The following is a 14,012-nucleotide window of genomic DNA, read 5'->3' on the forward strand; positions in this document are numbered from 1 at the left end:
TTTATATCCAGACACCATTTCAGACTTTATTCGCCCAAGCTCAAACATAATAAGCAAACCAAACTTCAACATCCAACTACGATAGATGTTCCCGATCAATATGATGTGTAACAGCCGCCTCATCTCCTTCAAACCCTTCGCAAAACGGACACTTGACCGTCTCAACGCCAGCAGCACTCGCAGAACTCCCCAAAGCCTCATCAAAATCCGGTATGAAATCCGCCAAACTCCTTGGTGGAGGCCCAGTAGCAAACTCATCGTCTTGCCTCACATCTGTGTATCGCATAGTAAATCTTGTTGACTGCGTCTGACCTCCAGCATCTGCCGTCGCTACAGCTGCAGCTGTGTTGCCCATTCTCTGTACTCGGCCCACCTGGCCATCCTGTAGTCGCACTTTGATACCTCGTGGATGATTGCCCCGCGTGAGTATATCCTGCACTATTCCTTTTGTCTCCTCTCCTGTGGGCTGGTCTTCTTTCAGAATGATAAATACTGAAGCTCCAGGGATGACTTGTTGTACTGTTGGGACTGTGCCTGATGCTTGCTGTGGTGTTGCAGGTGCGCGAGATGGCCGTGATGAGTCACCTCGTTGGTTATTCTGCTGTTGACGTGGGGGGCGAGGTTGCCGATTTCGAGGCCGGTTCGGCCGGTTCATCGTTGCAAAGAATGATGCCGAGCCCTTGAATGATACAAAAGTGGCTTGTTTTGCTACCAAAAAATGAGATGGCAAATACACCAAGGACGTAAGGATGGCAGTCTTGGTGAGGCTAAAGCTGATTTGACGATGCATGAGTAACAAATAAGGTATTCAGTGTTTCTCCAATGAAAAAAAATTACCCTGCAGCAAATCGTGACACAGCAAATGCATATATCACTTGCAAACACAAATACAATCGACATTCGAAATTATATTACAATGAGAAAAGAGGATTGATTAAACTATAATGATACAATTAAGCTGAGATTATCATACTATTTGTTGCCTCTTTTTAGATGACCTATGCTGCGCTGTTCACTCATTGCCCCCAAACGAGTAACCCTACGTATATTCAAATTTCACCTTGTGCTTGAACCTCAAACCCTTTGCTATTTTTCCTTCAAGCTTCATCAGGGACAGGGGAAGGGGCGGGCTTCTTTCTGATATCTTTCCATCCCATTCCAAAAGATGAAAGAACCATGGCACAAGACGTGCCTACAGCAAGCAGAAACGTCGCACGTACACCTTTGGAGTACGACCACAACACCTGCGGTAAATCCGCTCCAGATACAACTTCACTAACTGCTCCAGCACCGGCATCGATGATCATGTCAGCGTTGATATCGGGAAGTCTTGCAACAAGCTCATCACGAAGCTCATGAGTGAAAATGACATTGGCAGCCGTGATAAAAATCGCACTGCCAAAAGTCTGCGAGAAAGTCAAGATTGCCATGGCTATAGGCGTAACATCAGCATTTGTGTTCGCCTGGATGGCTATAATGGGCATCTGTAGACCGAGACCACGGCCAAGACCTATCAAGATCTGATAACCGGCCCATGTAGCTGTGGAAGCGTAGGGGCCCATGGAAGAGGCCAGACCGAAGCCGATAGAGGAGAGGACGCCGCTGGCTGTGGCAAATGGAAGATAGTAGCCAACCCTTTGAGCTGTCGTCTGTTAGCTGAAGGACTTGAGGTTCCATACCAAGATGACTTACCAAGAGCGCCACTCGCGACGGCTGCGAAGATAACGCTGAGAATGCTGGGAAGAAGATTGACACCACTGGTGAAAGGTGAAGCATTTTTAGCCGATTGGAAATAGACAGGAAAATAGTACGATGCCACCATCACCGTGGAAAAGAGAAATGACTGTGACAGACACGAAGCCCAGACTTCTCTTGTGCGCACAATTGGAAGAGGAATCATGGCCTCTGAACCAACGCGATGCTCCCAGTATATGAAGATAATGAAAAGAACACCGCCGCCACAGAAGAGCCCAATGACAGTTGCAGAGTCCCAGGGATACTCAAGACCACCCCATTGAAGAGCCAGTAGCAACATCACTATGCTAGGGCAGAACAAAACGAAGCCAGTGAAGTCGAGTTTCGTTTTCAGAATCTGCATGGCGCTTTCGTCTCTACTGGCTCGGTGATCAGGCATATGGACGAATAGAATCAGAACCGCACAGATGGCGCCGATGGGAAGGTTGATATAAAAACCTGTATGAATAGTCAGGATTCGTAAAGCCTTGATAAAGGATGAACATGACTTACACCATCGCCAAGTGGTATACTGAGTAAAAGCGCCTCCTATCAAAGGCCCACTGATGAGTCCTAGCTGAGCAAACCCCATGATAACACCAACAAGAGACGGACGTCTATGAATAGGAACCGCCTTCGCAATCATAGTAAGAGCACCATTCTGAATACCAGAAGAGCCTATTCCAGCGACGGCTCGACCGATGATCAACATGGCAGATGACTGGGCTACGCCGCAAATAAGACTGCCAACTTCGAACACGAAGAACAGCGCTAAGAAAGTCCACTGCAGGCAGTATGTGAGACTCTGTACTATAGGTCGGGCTGGAGCTTACTTACTCTTGTGTTGAAGTACATGTATATTTTGCCGGTAAGTGGTTGTAGGGCAGCACTGTGACATTTCATGGTCAGCAAATGTAGGAGGATTTAACCTAGCGCTGACCCTACCTAGCAAGATTGTATGCACTGGCATACCATCCTATGTCCGGTAAAGAATGAAAGTCCGAAGTTATGCGCGGAACAGCCTGAATATACTTAGTATTGAGTGGAAACACCAAGGACTGAATATGCAAAGTAGGTACCGTTGAGATGATGGACATATCTAGCAGCATCAAGAATGCAGCGAGCGTAAGGGATGTCATCATGCTTGCGAGCTTCCATCCCGATATCCATTCAGTTTCCTCCTCCTCAGTTGTGAGTTCGCCATCGCCATCTTCTGATTTCTCCAGCTTCTCGTCTTGAGCGGGTTCGTTCAAGGTCGGTGTATTTGAACGTGATTCAGTCTTTTCATCATCGCCGCTGATTGGGTGCGGCTCGCTACGCTCCGTCTTCGACGTCGGTGTAGTCATATTCTCACGTTCAAATATAGACCTTCAGACAAAAGGAGTAGAGTGAGTGGTTGAGCCTTGAGGCTTTCAAAAAGTTCCCTGGCATCTTGGGGATACCGCATTCTTAAACAATTTGATGAAACAGCCATATAAGACATAAGCACTGTCTCTTCTAAAGAATTCGTAGTGTACTTTCTAGCCCAGGGTTCATTTGTTGTGGTGTTAAGGCTGAATGTGGTGCCAACGGAGTTGGGTATCACTTCTGGAACGGAATTCCGCTCAACTATTGAGCTCGCAGAACTAATTGGACCATATGCTTTTCTTGGTGCTTTCCCCCCCAGAAGGATTCGGTACAATATTATTTCCCGATATCCATGCGTTAAGATACTACAACTCCCATGGCCCAAAAACGTCGCCCATCCAAGTTACATCACCAAAATCAATCATATTCATGTTCGCCATGTCCATGGATGCCTGAGCCGCTGAAGGTGGAGGAGGCGTTGGCACCGGCGGACCTGCTCCTTGATTTGTCGGTATCGAAGATGCATTTCTGAGGTGCCGTGATAGTGTAGGTTCCCACGAAATTCGAATGTTGTTCATCATCTTAGCCCCCATAGCAAACACCGTTTCTTCACCTTGACTTGTTTTCATCTTGTAGACAGAATCCAGCCGTGCGAAGAATTCAACGACTTGGTCCAGTAGTATAAGTAAGTCTGCTGTATTTCGGACAAACTCCTTGTCCCAAGCAGGATCCTCAGACGTAGTAAGTCGATAGAGGGCAACCTGAACTTGAGACAGCTGGATATAGATAGCAAAGGGTGCCCCTGGAACATCTTCTGGAGGTATGCCAAAGAAAACGTCGTACCATGATCTTATTGTTTGAAGGCAAGAATACATGCTTTCAATTCGCTGATTGACTGGGATGTTTTGCATAAAGAGTCCGACGGAGTTGATTTGAACCTCTGTCGCGAGCGAATGTGCTTGTAAAACCGCTGGAACCTGTCAGTATGTCTTTCGCTAAAAATGCATGTCAGACTTACGGGTTATAGGCATATTCGCTGGCAATCCGTCTCGGACTGCTTGGAGTTTGGCAAGTAAGCTCTTTCTGAAAACATACGTGGGCGCTGAAGATGACTCGCCCATGACATCTCGAACGAGCAGTTTCTGTGCCTCGTCTGCAACTAGCTGATACCTGACAAATGCGACCAGAAGCTCGTCAGATAGCCATAGTTTGTCTCTTTCAAGAGCTTCCAGGCAATCACTCATATGTGGTGTCCATTGGAGAGGATCCATCTTGCCGACAAATGATGACATGCTATACAGGTCAATGAGATTTATAGTCTGAGTTATGGTGTGAGAGAATGACACTTACACTGAAGTCAAAAACCACAGTGACACGACAGCTCGTCTTTCTTCTTGAGTGCGTACCCGAGGTGAAGGGGGACGTCCTCCCCCCATCTTGAAACATACTGTGAAGTATTGTTCTTCAATAGGAGCTTTGGTGAGACCAAGGTCATATGCAAGCAAGACAGCCATTTGGCAAAATGTGATGATAAACGGCCTGCCTGGACTTGAAGTGGTGGCAGCCCTAGATAGCTAGTGTCAGAACATGCTACGACGAGGACATTGGTGCTTAACTGACCATGAAATATAACATATGAGTCCCTGAAGGCAGTCCATAGATCTCTCATGGTTTATGATAATTCTAGTGGCGATTTCTCGGCGCACTTGATCTTTCATCTTCATCTGCTGCTCAACACACATGGAGGTGATGTTCATAATACATAACCACAAAAATGGCTTCTCCTTCCGGAGAGCCGCGGCTGTAATATCTTGTGGTAGAACCATGCAAGGGAAGTTCTTAAGCCATTGTTGGAATTTTGCCAGATACAATTCAGCCTCTTCTGGGGTGGGATCAAAAGAGGTGGAGGGATCTTCACCAATGCTGGATGGGGAGGTATTGGGCTGGGTATTGGCTGTGCTTCTTGAATCATGATTATGAGGTACAGTATACGGACGAGGATAACTTTCTGAGGAGGAGGAAGAAGAAGCAGCAGCAGTGGCTAGTGATTCTAACCGGCTAGTGAGGTGACCCATGTTGGAGGAGTTCATCAAGGGGCTTGAGTCACCAGGACCTGTGGAGTGCAAATGTCCATTTGATGGCTGAGAAGCGCGTAGAATAGTGACAAGGTCTTCAAGTTTCTCTTCAAGCTGAGCGGTTCTAGAAGACGTTGACTTTTTCGCAACTCGTTTTCGCGAGGTTGCCATTGGCTGACATGGTTTGCCAAGACGGTGGCATCTTTCACAATCCTGGCCAGAAGCTCTCAAGATACACTTGCATTTAGCTCTTTGGCATGCAGTGCAAGCTCTTCCATAGCCAGCGGGAGTCCCTGTCGTACTAGAGGTTGCAGAGCCTGGCAGTTCGGGCGGTGCCATGGCTCCAAGGTTGTGTAACTGCCGAGCCAAGAGACTATACGTATGTACGTAACCAAACAGACAAACAAAGAAGTGATGAACAAATTCCGGTTGCGCAGTAGGGCTGATAGGAATTCGAGAAACAGTTTTGAAGGGCTTTGGTATGGGAATTGAAGGAAACCGGAGTTAGGGAATGCCGGGGGGTTAAGATAACGGAGTTCGGAATTCGATTAAATCCGTATTACTAGATCCAAGCACTCGCAATTCTATGATGACCCGAAGTGCAGTGGATGAAGCCATTGATTCGGAGAGATTTAGCTAAATCATGACGCACTATCAATCATAATGGCCCTGAGATAATTTCCAAATATGTGACGTGAATGCTTCTGTTTTCATAACCAGCTCCCACCGGAGTCTAGCCAGCTCTACGGAGTACACGCCGGAGATTTTCCTAGCAGTACCTACCTACCCAGTACATACCTGGGAGTTGGGCTCTGTATGGTGGTCACTTCTACCGACGCAACCCATTATACACAAGCATGGTTAGCCCTTGCAAACTCTAGGACGTTCAAAGAAGGCGAACAGGCGATGTGACTCGAAGGAGGAATATTTTATCTTGGATTGAATTCAAGACGATCTTTCGAACGGCATTAATTTTATCTAAAGAATAGGGGACAACAATATCTTTTGTCGTTTGCTTTCCTGGTCTCAGATCTCAGGGTTATACAAGCCAAATCCGCCTTCCCTTAATTGGTCGTGAAATCTGCCAGCTCGCCCCTTAATTGGCTGGACATACCTTAGCTTTAGAGGCCAATCAAAGCCGGTGTTTCCCGCTCTTGTCAATTAACGTCACAAGCGTATCTCGGGTCACTTTACCTTGTAGATTTCTTCTCAACTCCATCTTCATCGCCGACATCGCAGCTCCCGATAACCATAGCCAACCCCGGCAAATATTAACATGGCCGTTCCATCTGTCGCAGCAGCTGAGATGCTGCCTCGATTCCTTCTTCCTCGTCTTAGCTGGGGCGCTCCGCTCTCCGTATCACGGGCGACACGGCCATTTGTCTCTATCCCTTCTAGCGATCAAAGGAGGTCATTCGCATCAATCCAGGCTGGTCCTGTTCCTAGACGTCGCTCTCCTCAAGCCGACAGTCCTATTGTAAAGCGAGCGTTCCATGCGACAACCATCAGACAACGAGATCACCACTTCGATACGCTCAAGTTTGTTAAGCGATTACAGGGTGAAGGGTTCACTGAAGAGCAGTCGGCTGCGATGATGAAGGTGCTGAACGATGTTATTGAAGAGAGGTACGCTCTATTTTTTAATCATATACTATGTCCATACTAACTGACCATACAGTATCCAAAATCTCACCCGAACAATGGTACTACGCGAAGATGCGGCAAAAGCAACGTACACTCAAAAGGTCGACTTTGCCAAGCTGCGTTCCGAGCTTCTGTCCGCCGATTCTACCGAATCCAACACGACGCGCACAGCTCACGAGCGATTGACGAACGACATTGCCAAGCTCAGCAGTCGACTGCGCGACGAGATCAGCCGCACACAAGCCAGCGTGCGCCTCGACCTTAACTTAGAGAAGGGCCGTATTAGGGAGGAAGCTGTGGGCCAGGAGCTCAAGATCAAAGAGACGGAGACAAAGATTGAGCAGGAGGTTGCTGCATTGAGGGAGAAGCTCGAGCAGGTCAAGTTCCAGACACTTCAGTGGCTTATGGGTGTGTGCACCGGTTTTGCAGCGCTATTACTTGGTGCTTGGAGATTGCTCATGTAAAGTCTGGGTGCATTGGGTGAGTGTTGGTTGGAGTCAGGCGGGTTGGAGTTGTATAAACAGTGTTCATGGTTCACCTTAACCTATAGATTTTCTAGTGTCAATTCAAATTTGTGCGTAACATACCGCTTATATTAACTTGAGCTGATGCAAATCGGTTCAATTTACATTTCCTCTAACAACTCCTCATGCTGTAGTACTCTATAGTGTTGTCCTCGTTATGGTTTATTGGCAAAGAGCTTTCAATGGCGCCTTTTAACAACAACTCAAGGACTCAACAGAACACACCCCGCCCCCGCCCCCACGTCACCCCGCCATAGACGGACATTGTATGTCCTTGGATGGGGTCATGGGGATGTATTATCTGTCGGCCTGAAAGCCGAAGGTCCTTTGATAGTCCGACCGGACAAGAGAGGTGTGACTCGATATTGTATTAGATATAAACCCATTTTAAGGATCTCCAAAGACCCAACCTCTCCCCAATTTTCGATATTCTTCAAAATTGTTAAATATGGCAGATAAACCCAAGGTCCTCTTCCTAGGCAGTACCAAGCAGTAAGTTCTGTTCGTACCTCAAGGAACATTGAATGTTCTACGTTCTTCCTCTACGATGTTATAGTTGACATGCTGCTCTAGAGCTCATGAAGAGTTTGCCTCGCTCTGCGAGATTGTAGAACCTGTCTACCCAAAGTCAAATGAGCGATCTGCTTTTATAGAAGAGACCAAGTCTGGTGCTTTCAATGGAGTCAAGGCGATCTACCGTACGAACAAGTCTGTTGGCATTACTGGACTCTTTGATGCTGAGTTGCTGGATGTATTGCCCAAGTCTCTCAAGTTCATCTGCCATAATGGTGAGTGATTCGAGTGCACCGTGACCATGTTTACTTACTAATATACTCCAGGTGCCGGATATGACCAAATTCATGTCTCTGAATGCACTTCTCGTGGTATTCGTGTTTCGAACACACCCACAGCTGTAGACGATGCCACGGCTGATATCACTATCTTTCTTCTTATCGGCGCCTTGAGAAATATCTCATCCTCCATCTTCACTCTACGAGAGGGAACTTGGCGGGGTTCCCCTCCACCATCGCTTGGTCATGATCCTCAGGGTAAAGTGCTAGGCATTCTGGGCATGGGAGGCATTGGTCGCAATGTTGCACGCAAAGCCCGCGCTTTTGGCATGACTGTGAGATATCACAACCGCAGCCGTTTATCGCCCGATCTGGAGGACGGTGCTGAATATGTTGACTTCGAGACACTTCTCAAAGACAGTGATGTGTTGAGTCTCAACTTACCCCTGAACGTGAGTCTAGTCATGATTAAAGATTATATTCGGGATTCTGAACTGACGCTTCACAGCCCAAAACTCGACATACTATCGCAAAACCTCAATTCGACATTATGAAGCATGGCATTGTAATCGTCAACACCGCTCGTGGTGCAGTGATGGACGAAGCTGCTCTCGTCGAGGCTCTTGAATCAGGACAAGTTGCCAGTGCTGGCCTTGATGTCTTTGAGAACGAACCGGAGGTTCACCCAGGGCTCTTGAAGAACAGGAACGTCTTGCTTGTTCCACACATGGGAACGTGGACTGTAGAGACCGAGAGACTGATGGAGGCTTGGGCTATGGACAATGTTCGTCTAGCAGTGACAGAAGGAAAGTTGAAGAGTATCGTTTCTGAGCAGAAGGATCTACAATAGACGGTAACTTTGTCTGTACATCAACGCCTTAGCGGTGTAGAGAGTCTCGGAACGTATAGAATGGGTAAACAAAAAATAGATAGCCCAAATGAATTTCTATTATGTTGCACACGCATACCAAGCTAATCTAAGACTTTGGGTACTTGGGATGAAAGTCTTTCATCTCTACTTATACTACCTTAGATCGGATGATAGACTGCAAATAACCTTAAATCTGCTCATTTGACTTTAGCTGGCTACCTTACATTGAAACAACTCAACGGTTGAAATAAGCGTTGTAAAACAACAAACCCCGAGCACAAACAATACAAGTTGGCTTCACCCCTATGCTCCGTGGAAGTGACCCAACAGTCAAAGGATACAATAACGATAGAATCACATGAGAAGCAATAATTTTAGAGTCAGAATATCTCTTTTTGAAGTTCTACTCTATCCTGGCCACGGTTGACGGGCCTACCTGTATCGAGTTACCATCTCATCCATCCCTATGGGGGAGGTCTCGTCTTGGTCATATCCGTCCATATCATTCCATTCATCATCCATTTTTATAATCTCGAAGGGGGGAATCATGATTAGCAAAAAAGCCAACGCCATTTTGTTGAAAAAGCAAGATTTTTTTGCCCCTCCCTGCACCCTGCGAGGAGTCTTCTCTTTGATGATTTAGAGAAGTAACCCAAATAAGCAGAAACAAAGAAGAGAAGAGAGAAAAAAAATCAGAAAACCGCAGATGTCCTTGTAACTCTCCCAACCCATATGCCATGCAAGTTCATGCTGTTGAAACTAGAATTTTGCCGATTGTCATGTCGACAGAAGAGGGAAAAGTTCGTTACACGTAGGAATCCAGTTGAAGGATCCTGGGTATTGATTACACACGCTTAGTAGCGGTAGATATCGGCCTTGAAGGGACCCTCGACGGTGAGGCCGAGGTACTCAGCCTGGACCTTGCTGAGGGTGCTGAGCTCAGCCTGGCAGTGGTCAAGGTGGAGACGGGCGACCTCCTCATCGAGAATCTTAGGGAGGACGTAGACACCAACGTCGAGCTTGTCGGTCTTGGCGAACTCGACGTACTTCTCACCCCACGCCTTGTCGGCGGCCTTGTACAGCATGATCTGGGCAAGGACCTGGTTGGTGAAAGAGCAAGACATAACGAAAGAAGAGTGGCCAGTAGCACAGCCAAGGTTGACAAGACGACCCTCAGCAAGGAGGATGATGTGACGGCCGTTGGGCATGAGGAAACGGTCAACCTGGGGCTTGATGTTCTGGACAGAGCTGGCGTTGGCCTTGAGCCAAGCAACGTCAATCTCGATATCGAAATGACCAATGTCTGTTTACCAATGTCAGTGATGAATCATGGGGTGAAAGAGTGATATAACTTACTGCAGACGATGGCGTCGTTGGGCATAGCCTCGAAGTGCTCACCAGTGAGGATATCACGGCATCCGGTGGTGGTGACGAAGATTTGGCCAACCTTGGCAGCCTTCTCCATGGTGGTGACTTGGTAACCGGCCATAGCAGCCTGGAGAGCGTTGATGGGGTCAATCTCAGTGACGAGGACGCGGGCACCCATGCCGTGGAGGGCCATGGCGCAACCCTTACCGACATCACCGAAACCGGCAACGACGGCGACCTTGCCAGCAATCATGACATCGGTAGCACGCTTGATACCGTCGACAAGGGACTCACGGCAGCCGTAAAGGTTGTCGAACTTGGACTTGGTGACGGAGTCGTTGACGTTGATGGCGGGGACAAGGAGCTTGCCATCCTTGAGCATGCGGTAAAGGTGGTGGACACCGGTGGTGGTCTCCTCAGAGACACCGAAGCAGTCCTTGAGCATCTCAGGGTACTTCTGGTGGACAAGGGTGGTAAGGTCACCACCGTCGTCGAGGATGAGGTTGAGCTTCTTGTTGTCCTTGAAGGCAGTGAGCTGCTGCTCGAGGCACCAGTTGTACTCCTCCTCGGTCTCACCCTTCCAGGCGAAGACGGGGACACCAGCGGCGGCAATGGCAGCAGCAGCGTGGTCCTGGGTGCTGAAGATGTTGCAGCTGGTCCAGGTAACCTCAGCACCGAGAGAAGTGAGGGTCTCGATGAGGACGGCGGTCTGGATGGTCATGTGAAGGCAGCCAGCAATGCGGGCACCGGCGAGAGGCTGGTCGGCAGCATACTTGGCTCGGGTCTGCATGAGACCGGGCATCTCATTCTCAGCGAGCTCAATCTCCTTGCGGCCAAAGGCGGCCAGAGAAAGGTCAGCGACCTTGAACTTGTGGGCGGGAGCAGACATGATGAATGGATGTGGAGGAGGAAGGGATGAAAGGATGGATGAGAGGAGAAGAGAGAAGAAGAAGAAGAAGAAGAAGAAGAAGAAGAGACTGAAAAAGTTGAACGGGAAGAGGAAGAATATGTAGGTTGTAGAATCAACAACGAGATAACATTGGGCGGGGCAGAGAGAACTGCTTCTATGGGCTGAGAGCCTCTGGAGGGGCCTGGAGGGGGAGGGGTTGACCAGGGCCCAGCAGTGTCAGTGGGGTTTTTTTCGCGGGCGGTGAAGTCAATGGACGGCAAAATGAGGGGCAGAATTTTCTTCTGCCATTGAGGCCCAGCAATTTTGAGGCGGGGCAGAGCAGAAATGCACTCCGAGTCCAGTCGATCTTCAGGCTAGGTACTTGTAAGCGGGTGGTTGGCTGGGTGCTGAACCTGGTACCCTCGAAGAACCTGGTGGTTCCATTTGAAGCGCCAAAAGGTACCTCCGAGTTGAGAGTGGATCTCAGGGACTCGGAGAACCCACCAGAGGAAAAAATAACGAGGTAAAGAGGAGCTTTCTCATGATGGGAAGCTCCTCCAGGTCTTGGTACGAATACGGGACTAGTGAGAAGGAGACCACGTTGATTTTTCTCATTCAGTGAGTGGGCAAATTGCTAGACTCTTTTCTACTGTCTGTAGTGACTATCTGCTCATCAATTGATTACTCCGACTGTGCATATAATTTGTAACTTGCTTCGTACATACAGATGCAGCTTTGGCTGACTTTTTTGACTCGACCCTTGATATTCCCCGCTCGGAAGCCGAGCACCGCTTCACGCGAACACTACGGGTCATTGATCGTCTCCAAGCTACGAACAGACCGACTAATCTGTATATCCGAATATTCTGAGGGAGAGCCAGCTCGGAGGCACCCTTTTGGTCTCGTTACAAGCCTCAGGATGATACCAGGCTCATCAATTTGTTTTATGTACCTTTTCGGCGTGTAGTTATAAGTGAGATGAGATATTTATATATTGAACCCCTGGTCTTGGATCAACCATGAACCGCCTCAAATCCCGAGTTTATTTGCCGAGTTCACTGAAAGATAAAATAACAAAGCGACAGTACCAATGAACTTGTAAACGTAAAATTGTTTCAATGCTCTCAGACTAAGAGAACTTGCTTGCAGGCGCTATCTACGAAGCCAGCATTTTATGACCAAGGCAATGCTACAGTCGTGTCCATCTCTTCGTGACTCTTCAACATCAACACATCAACGTCAGGCTGGCCCATCATGTGCTCATCAAGTGCTCCTCTCTTTCTCTCAACGCTTTAAAATCTAGACCAGCACTCGACATTATTCGACATTGTCCGGAACGCCGCCAATGCAAACCATCACTGAGCGTCTCGTATTCCTGAAATCCCTCGAGACTTTTTGAAATCCCCGTCTCGCCCGTCCTCCATCTATTTTGGCATCAAGTTCTCCCGCACGGCAAACATCTTGGCACTGACGTTGGCTGTGAATCCATCCACCTGCTTGCTGTATTGCTCCACCTGCTTCGCGTTCAGCATACCCTCCAGTCTGCTGGGCTCCTGGGGAAGCTTGAACAGTCGCTGCCACTCATCCTCGGGGAGAGGAGCCTGCTTGGCAGCAGCACGTTGGGCGTTCTCAGCCTTGCGCTTGGTCTGCCATTGTGTGATCTTGGTCTGCTCACGACCGAGTTGTCGCTGGTAGAATTGGAAATTGTTGAGGTCGGTATAGTGAGACTCGATGCTCTCGAGCAGAAGATCGCAAGTCTTCTCGAGGAAGGGGTCGATCGCAAGGTCGAGGTTGTCGATAGAGGGGTACAGAGGAGGCTCGAGAGCGTTGCGGTTGAGGTCATCCAACGATGAGGGCTGCTCAATATCGCCCTTCACGGGAGCGGAAGGGATCTGGTGGAGGAAGGTTGTGAGGAGGTGAGAGTTGTGGACGTTGACAGGGACCTCGGTGAGGATATCCTTGAAGGTGAGCTTAGACTTTTGCAAGCTGTTACTGGTTAGTATCTGTCTCCGGTCGTGGCAATAGCATCATCGTACCTCTCGGTTGTGAACTTGCCCTCCTTGTAGGCGCTCATGAAAGCAGGGGACAGGCGGAAAGCCCGGAAGGTCAGGTTGCCCTGAGAGCTCTTGCTAGCATCGTGGACGAGGGCGACAGTATTCTCGTTGGCGCTTTGGTAGTGGAACTGGTTCTCGATGAAGTTCAAGTTGACAAAGTTGCCCATGGTGGCACTTGTGTACCAACCAACGTTGTTGGCGTCGACGTTGACCTCCTTGAGGTGTCGGATCATCTCATTTTGGTAGTGAATGTTGTTCTTCTGTCGGGGAGCAGCAGCGGCGATCTGCGAAGCATCGTTCTGGTGGCTGTCGGTCGTAGCGGGGTCGACAGTAGGGAAAGGGAACGTGTTGGTGACCTCGAGGAGACCCTCGTTTTCCATACCAACAATAGCTCCAGTCGCGACAGAAGGGAAAGCCGAAGAGCAGTGCTTGGCAATCTTCATGATAACCTACACCACCGACTGAGGTCAGTCCCATTCCCCTTTCTTTACTCGTTCTTCAAGAGGGGGTCTCAAAGACCAAAAGGTGGGGCATATTCAACTCACCAGAGCCTCGACTTGAACGGCCTGGAAAGGCGCAGCAACAGGCGCATCGTTGGGAGCGTCCGCCATATTGACAAAAATTCGGGGGGAGATATTCACGGTGCCGCGAGAGAAGGAGAGAGGTTCGGCGCTACGATCGCGAAAGAGGCGGGTGGTGTTGCAAGGCTTCGGGG

At 48.7% G+C, this 14,012-nt stretch overlaps 6 protein-coding genes across 6 annotated transcripts; 2 read left to right on the forward strand and 4 right to left on the reverse strand.

Annotated features, from left to right (window-relative positions):
* Window positions 1-76: 76 nt before the first annotated feature.
* FSUBG_3143 (uncharacterized protein) lies at window positions 77-655 on the reverse strand (the record flags this gene model as incomplete). The annotated part of the gene is made up of 1 exon (XM_036680993.1): window positions 77-655. The coding sequence occupies one exon, from the start codon at window positions 653-655 to the stop codon at window positions 77-79; it is 579 nt and encodes a 192-aa protein (XP_036541391.1).
* Window positions 656-1,097: 442 nt separating this feature from the next.
* Window positions 1,098-5,495, reverse strand: FSUBG_3144 (major facilitator superfamily transporter; the record flags this gene model as incomplete). Its single annotated transcript, XM_036680994.1, has 10 exons — window positions 1,098-1,642; window positions 1,693-2,193; window positions 2,248-2,518; window positions 2,572-2,623; window positions 2,680-2,756; window positions 2,814-3,059; window positions 3,489-4,051; window positions 4,100-4,374; window positions 4,432-4,647; window positions 4,702-5,495. The coding sequence occupies 10 exons, from the start codon at window positions 5,493-5,495 to the stop codon at window positions 1,098-1,100; spliced, it is 3,540 nt and encodes a 1,179-aa protein (XP_036541392.1).
* A 937-nt stretch (window positions 5,496-6,432) lies between these two features.
* On the forward strand, window positions 6,433-7,264 carry FSUBG_3145 (DUF1640-domain protein; the record flags this gene model as incomplete). Its single annotated transcript, XM_036680995.1, has 2 exons — window positions 6,433-6,782; window positions 6,835-7,264. The coding sequence occupies 2 exons, from the start codon at window positions 6,433-6,435 to the stop codon at window positions 7,262-7,264; spliced, it is 780 nt and encodes a 259-aa protein (XP_036541393.1).
* Window positions 7,265-7,772: 508 nt separating this feature from the next.
* Window positions 7,773-8,965, forward strand: FSUBG_3146 (d-3-phosphoglycerate dehydrogenase; the record flags this gene model as incomplete). Its single annotated transcript, XM_036680996.1, has 4 exons — window positions 7,773-7,816; window positions 7,898-8,112; window positions 8,164-8,567; window positions 8,624-8,965. 4 exons carry the CDS (start codon window positions 7,773-7,775, stop codon window positions 8,963-8,965), a joined length of 1,005 nt encoding a protein of 334 aa, XP_036541394.1.
* An 875-nt stretch (window positions 8,966-9,840) lies between these two features.
* Window positions 9,841-11,243, reverse strand: FSUBG_3147 (adenosylhomocysteinase; the record flags this gene model as incomplete). Its single annotated transcript, XM_036680997.1, has 2 exons — window positions 9,841-10,289; window positions 10,343-11,243. The coding sequence occupies 2 exons, from the start codon at window positions 11,241-11,243 to the stop codon at window positions 9,841-9,843; spliced, it is 1,350 nt and encodes a 449-aa protein (XP_036541395.1).
* Window positions 11,244-12,667: 1,424 nt separating this feature from the next.
* On the reverse strand, window positions 12,668-13,908 carry FSUBG_3148 (translation initiation factor 3 subunit H; the record flags this gene model as incomplete). Its single annotated transcript, XM_036680998.1, has 3 exons — window positions 12,668-13,229; window positions 13,280-13,746; window positions 13,843-13,908. 3 exons carry the CDS (start codon window positions 13,906-13,908, stop codon window positions 12,668-12,670), a joined length of 1,095 nt encoding a protein of 364 aa, XP_036541396.1.
* Between the last annotated feature and the right edge of the window lie 104 nt (window positions 13,909-14,012).

Source organism: Fusarium subglutinans (genome assembly GCF_013396075.1).
Source record: "Fusarium subglutinans strain NRRL 66333 chromosome Unknown NRRL66333_c0000027, whole genome shotgun sequence".
NCBI classification, from domain to species: Eukaryota; Fungi; Ascomycota; class Sordariomycetes; order Hypocreales; family Nectriaceae; genus Fusarium; species Fusarium subglutinans.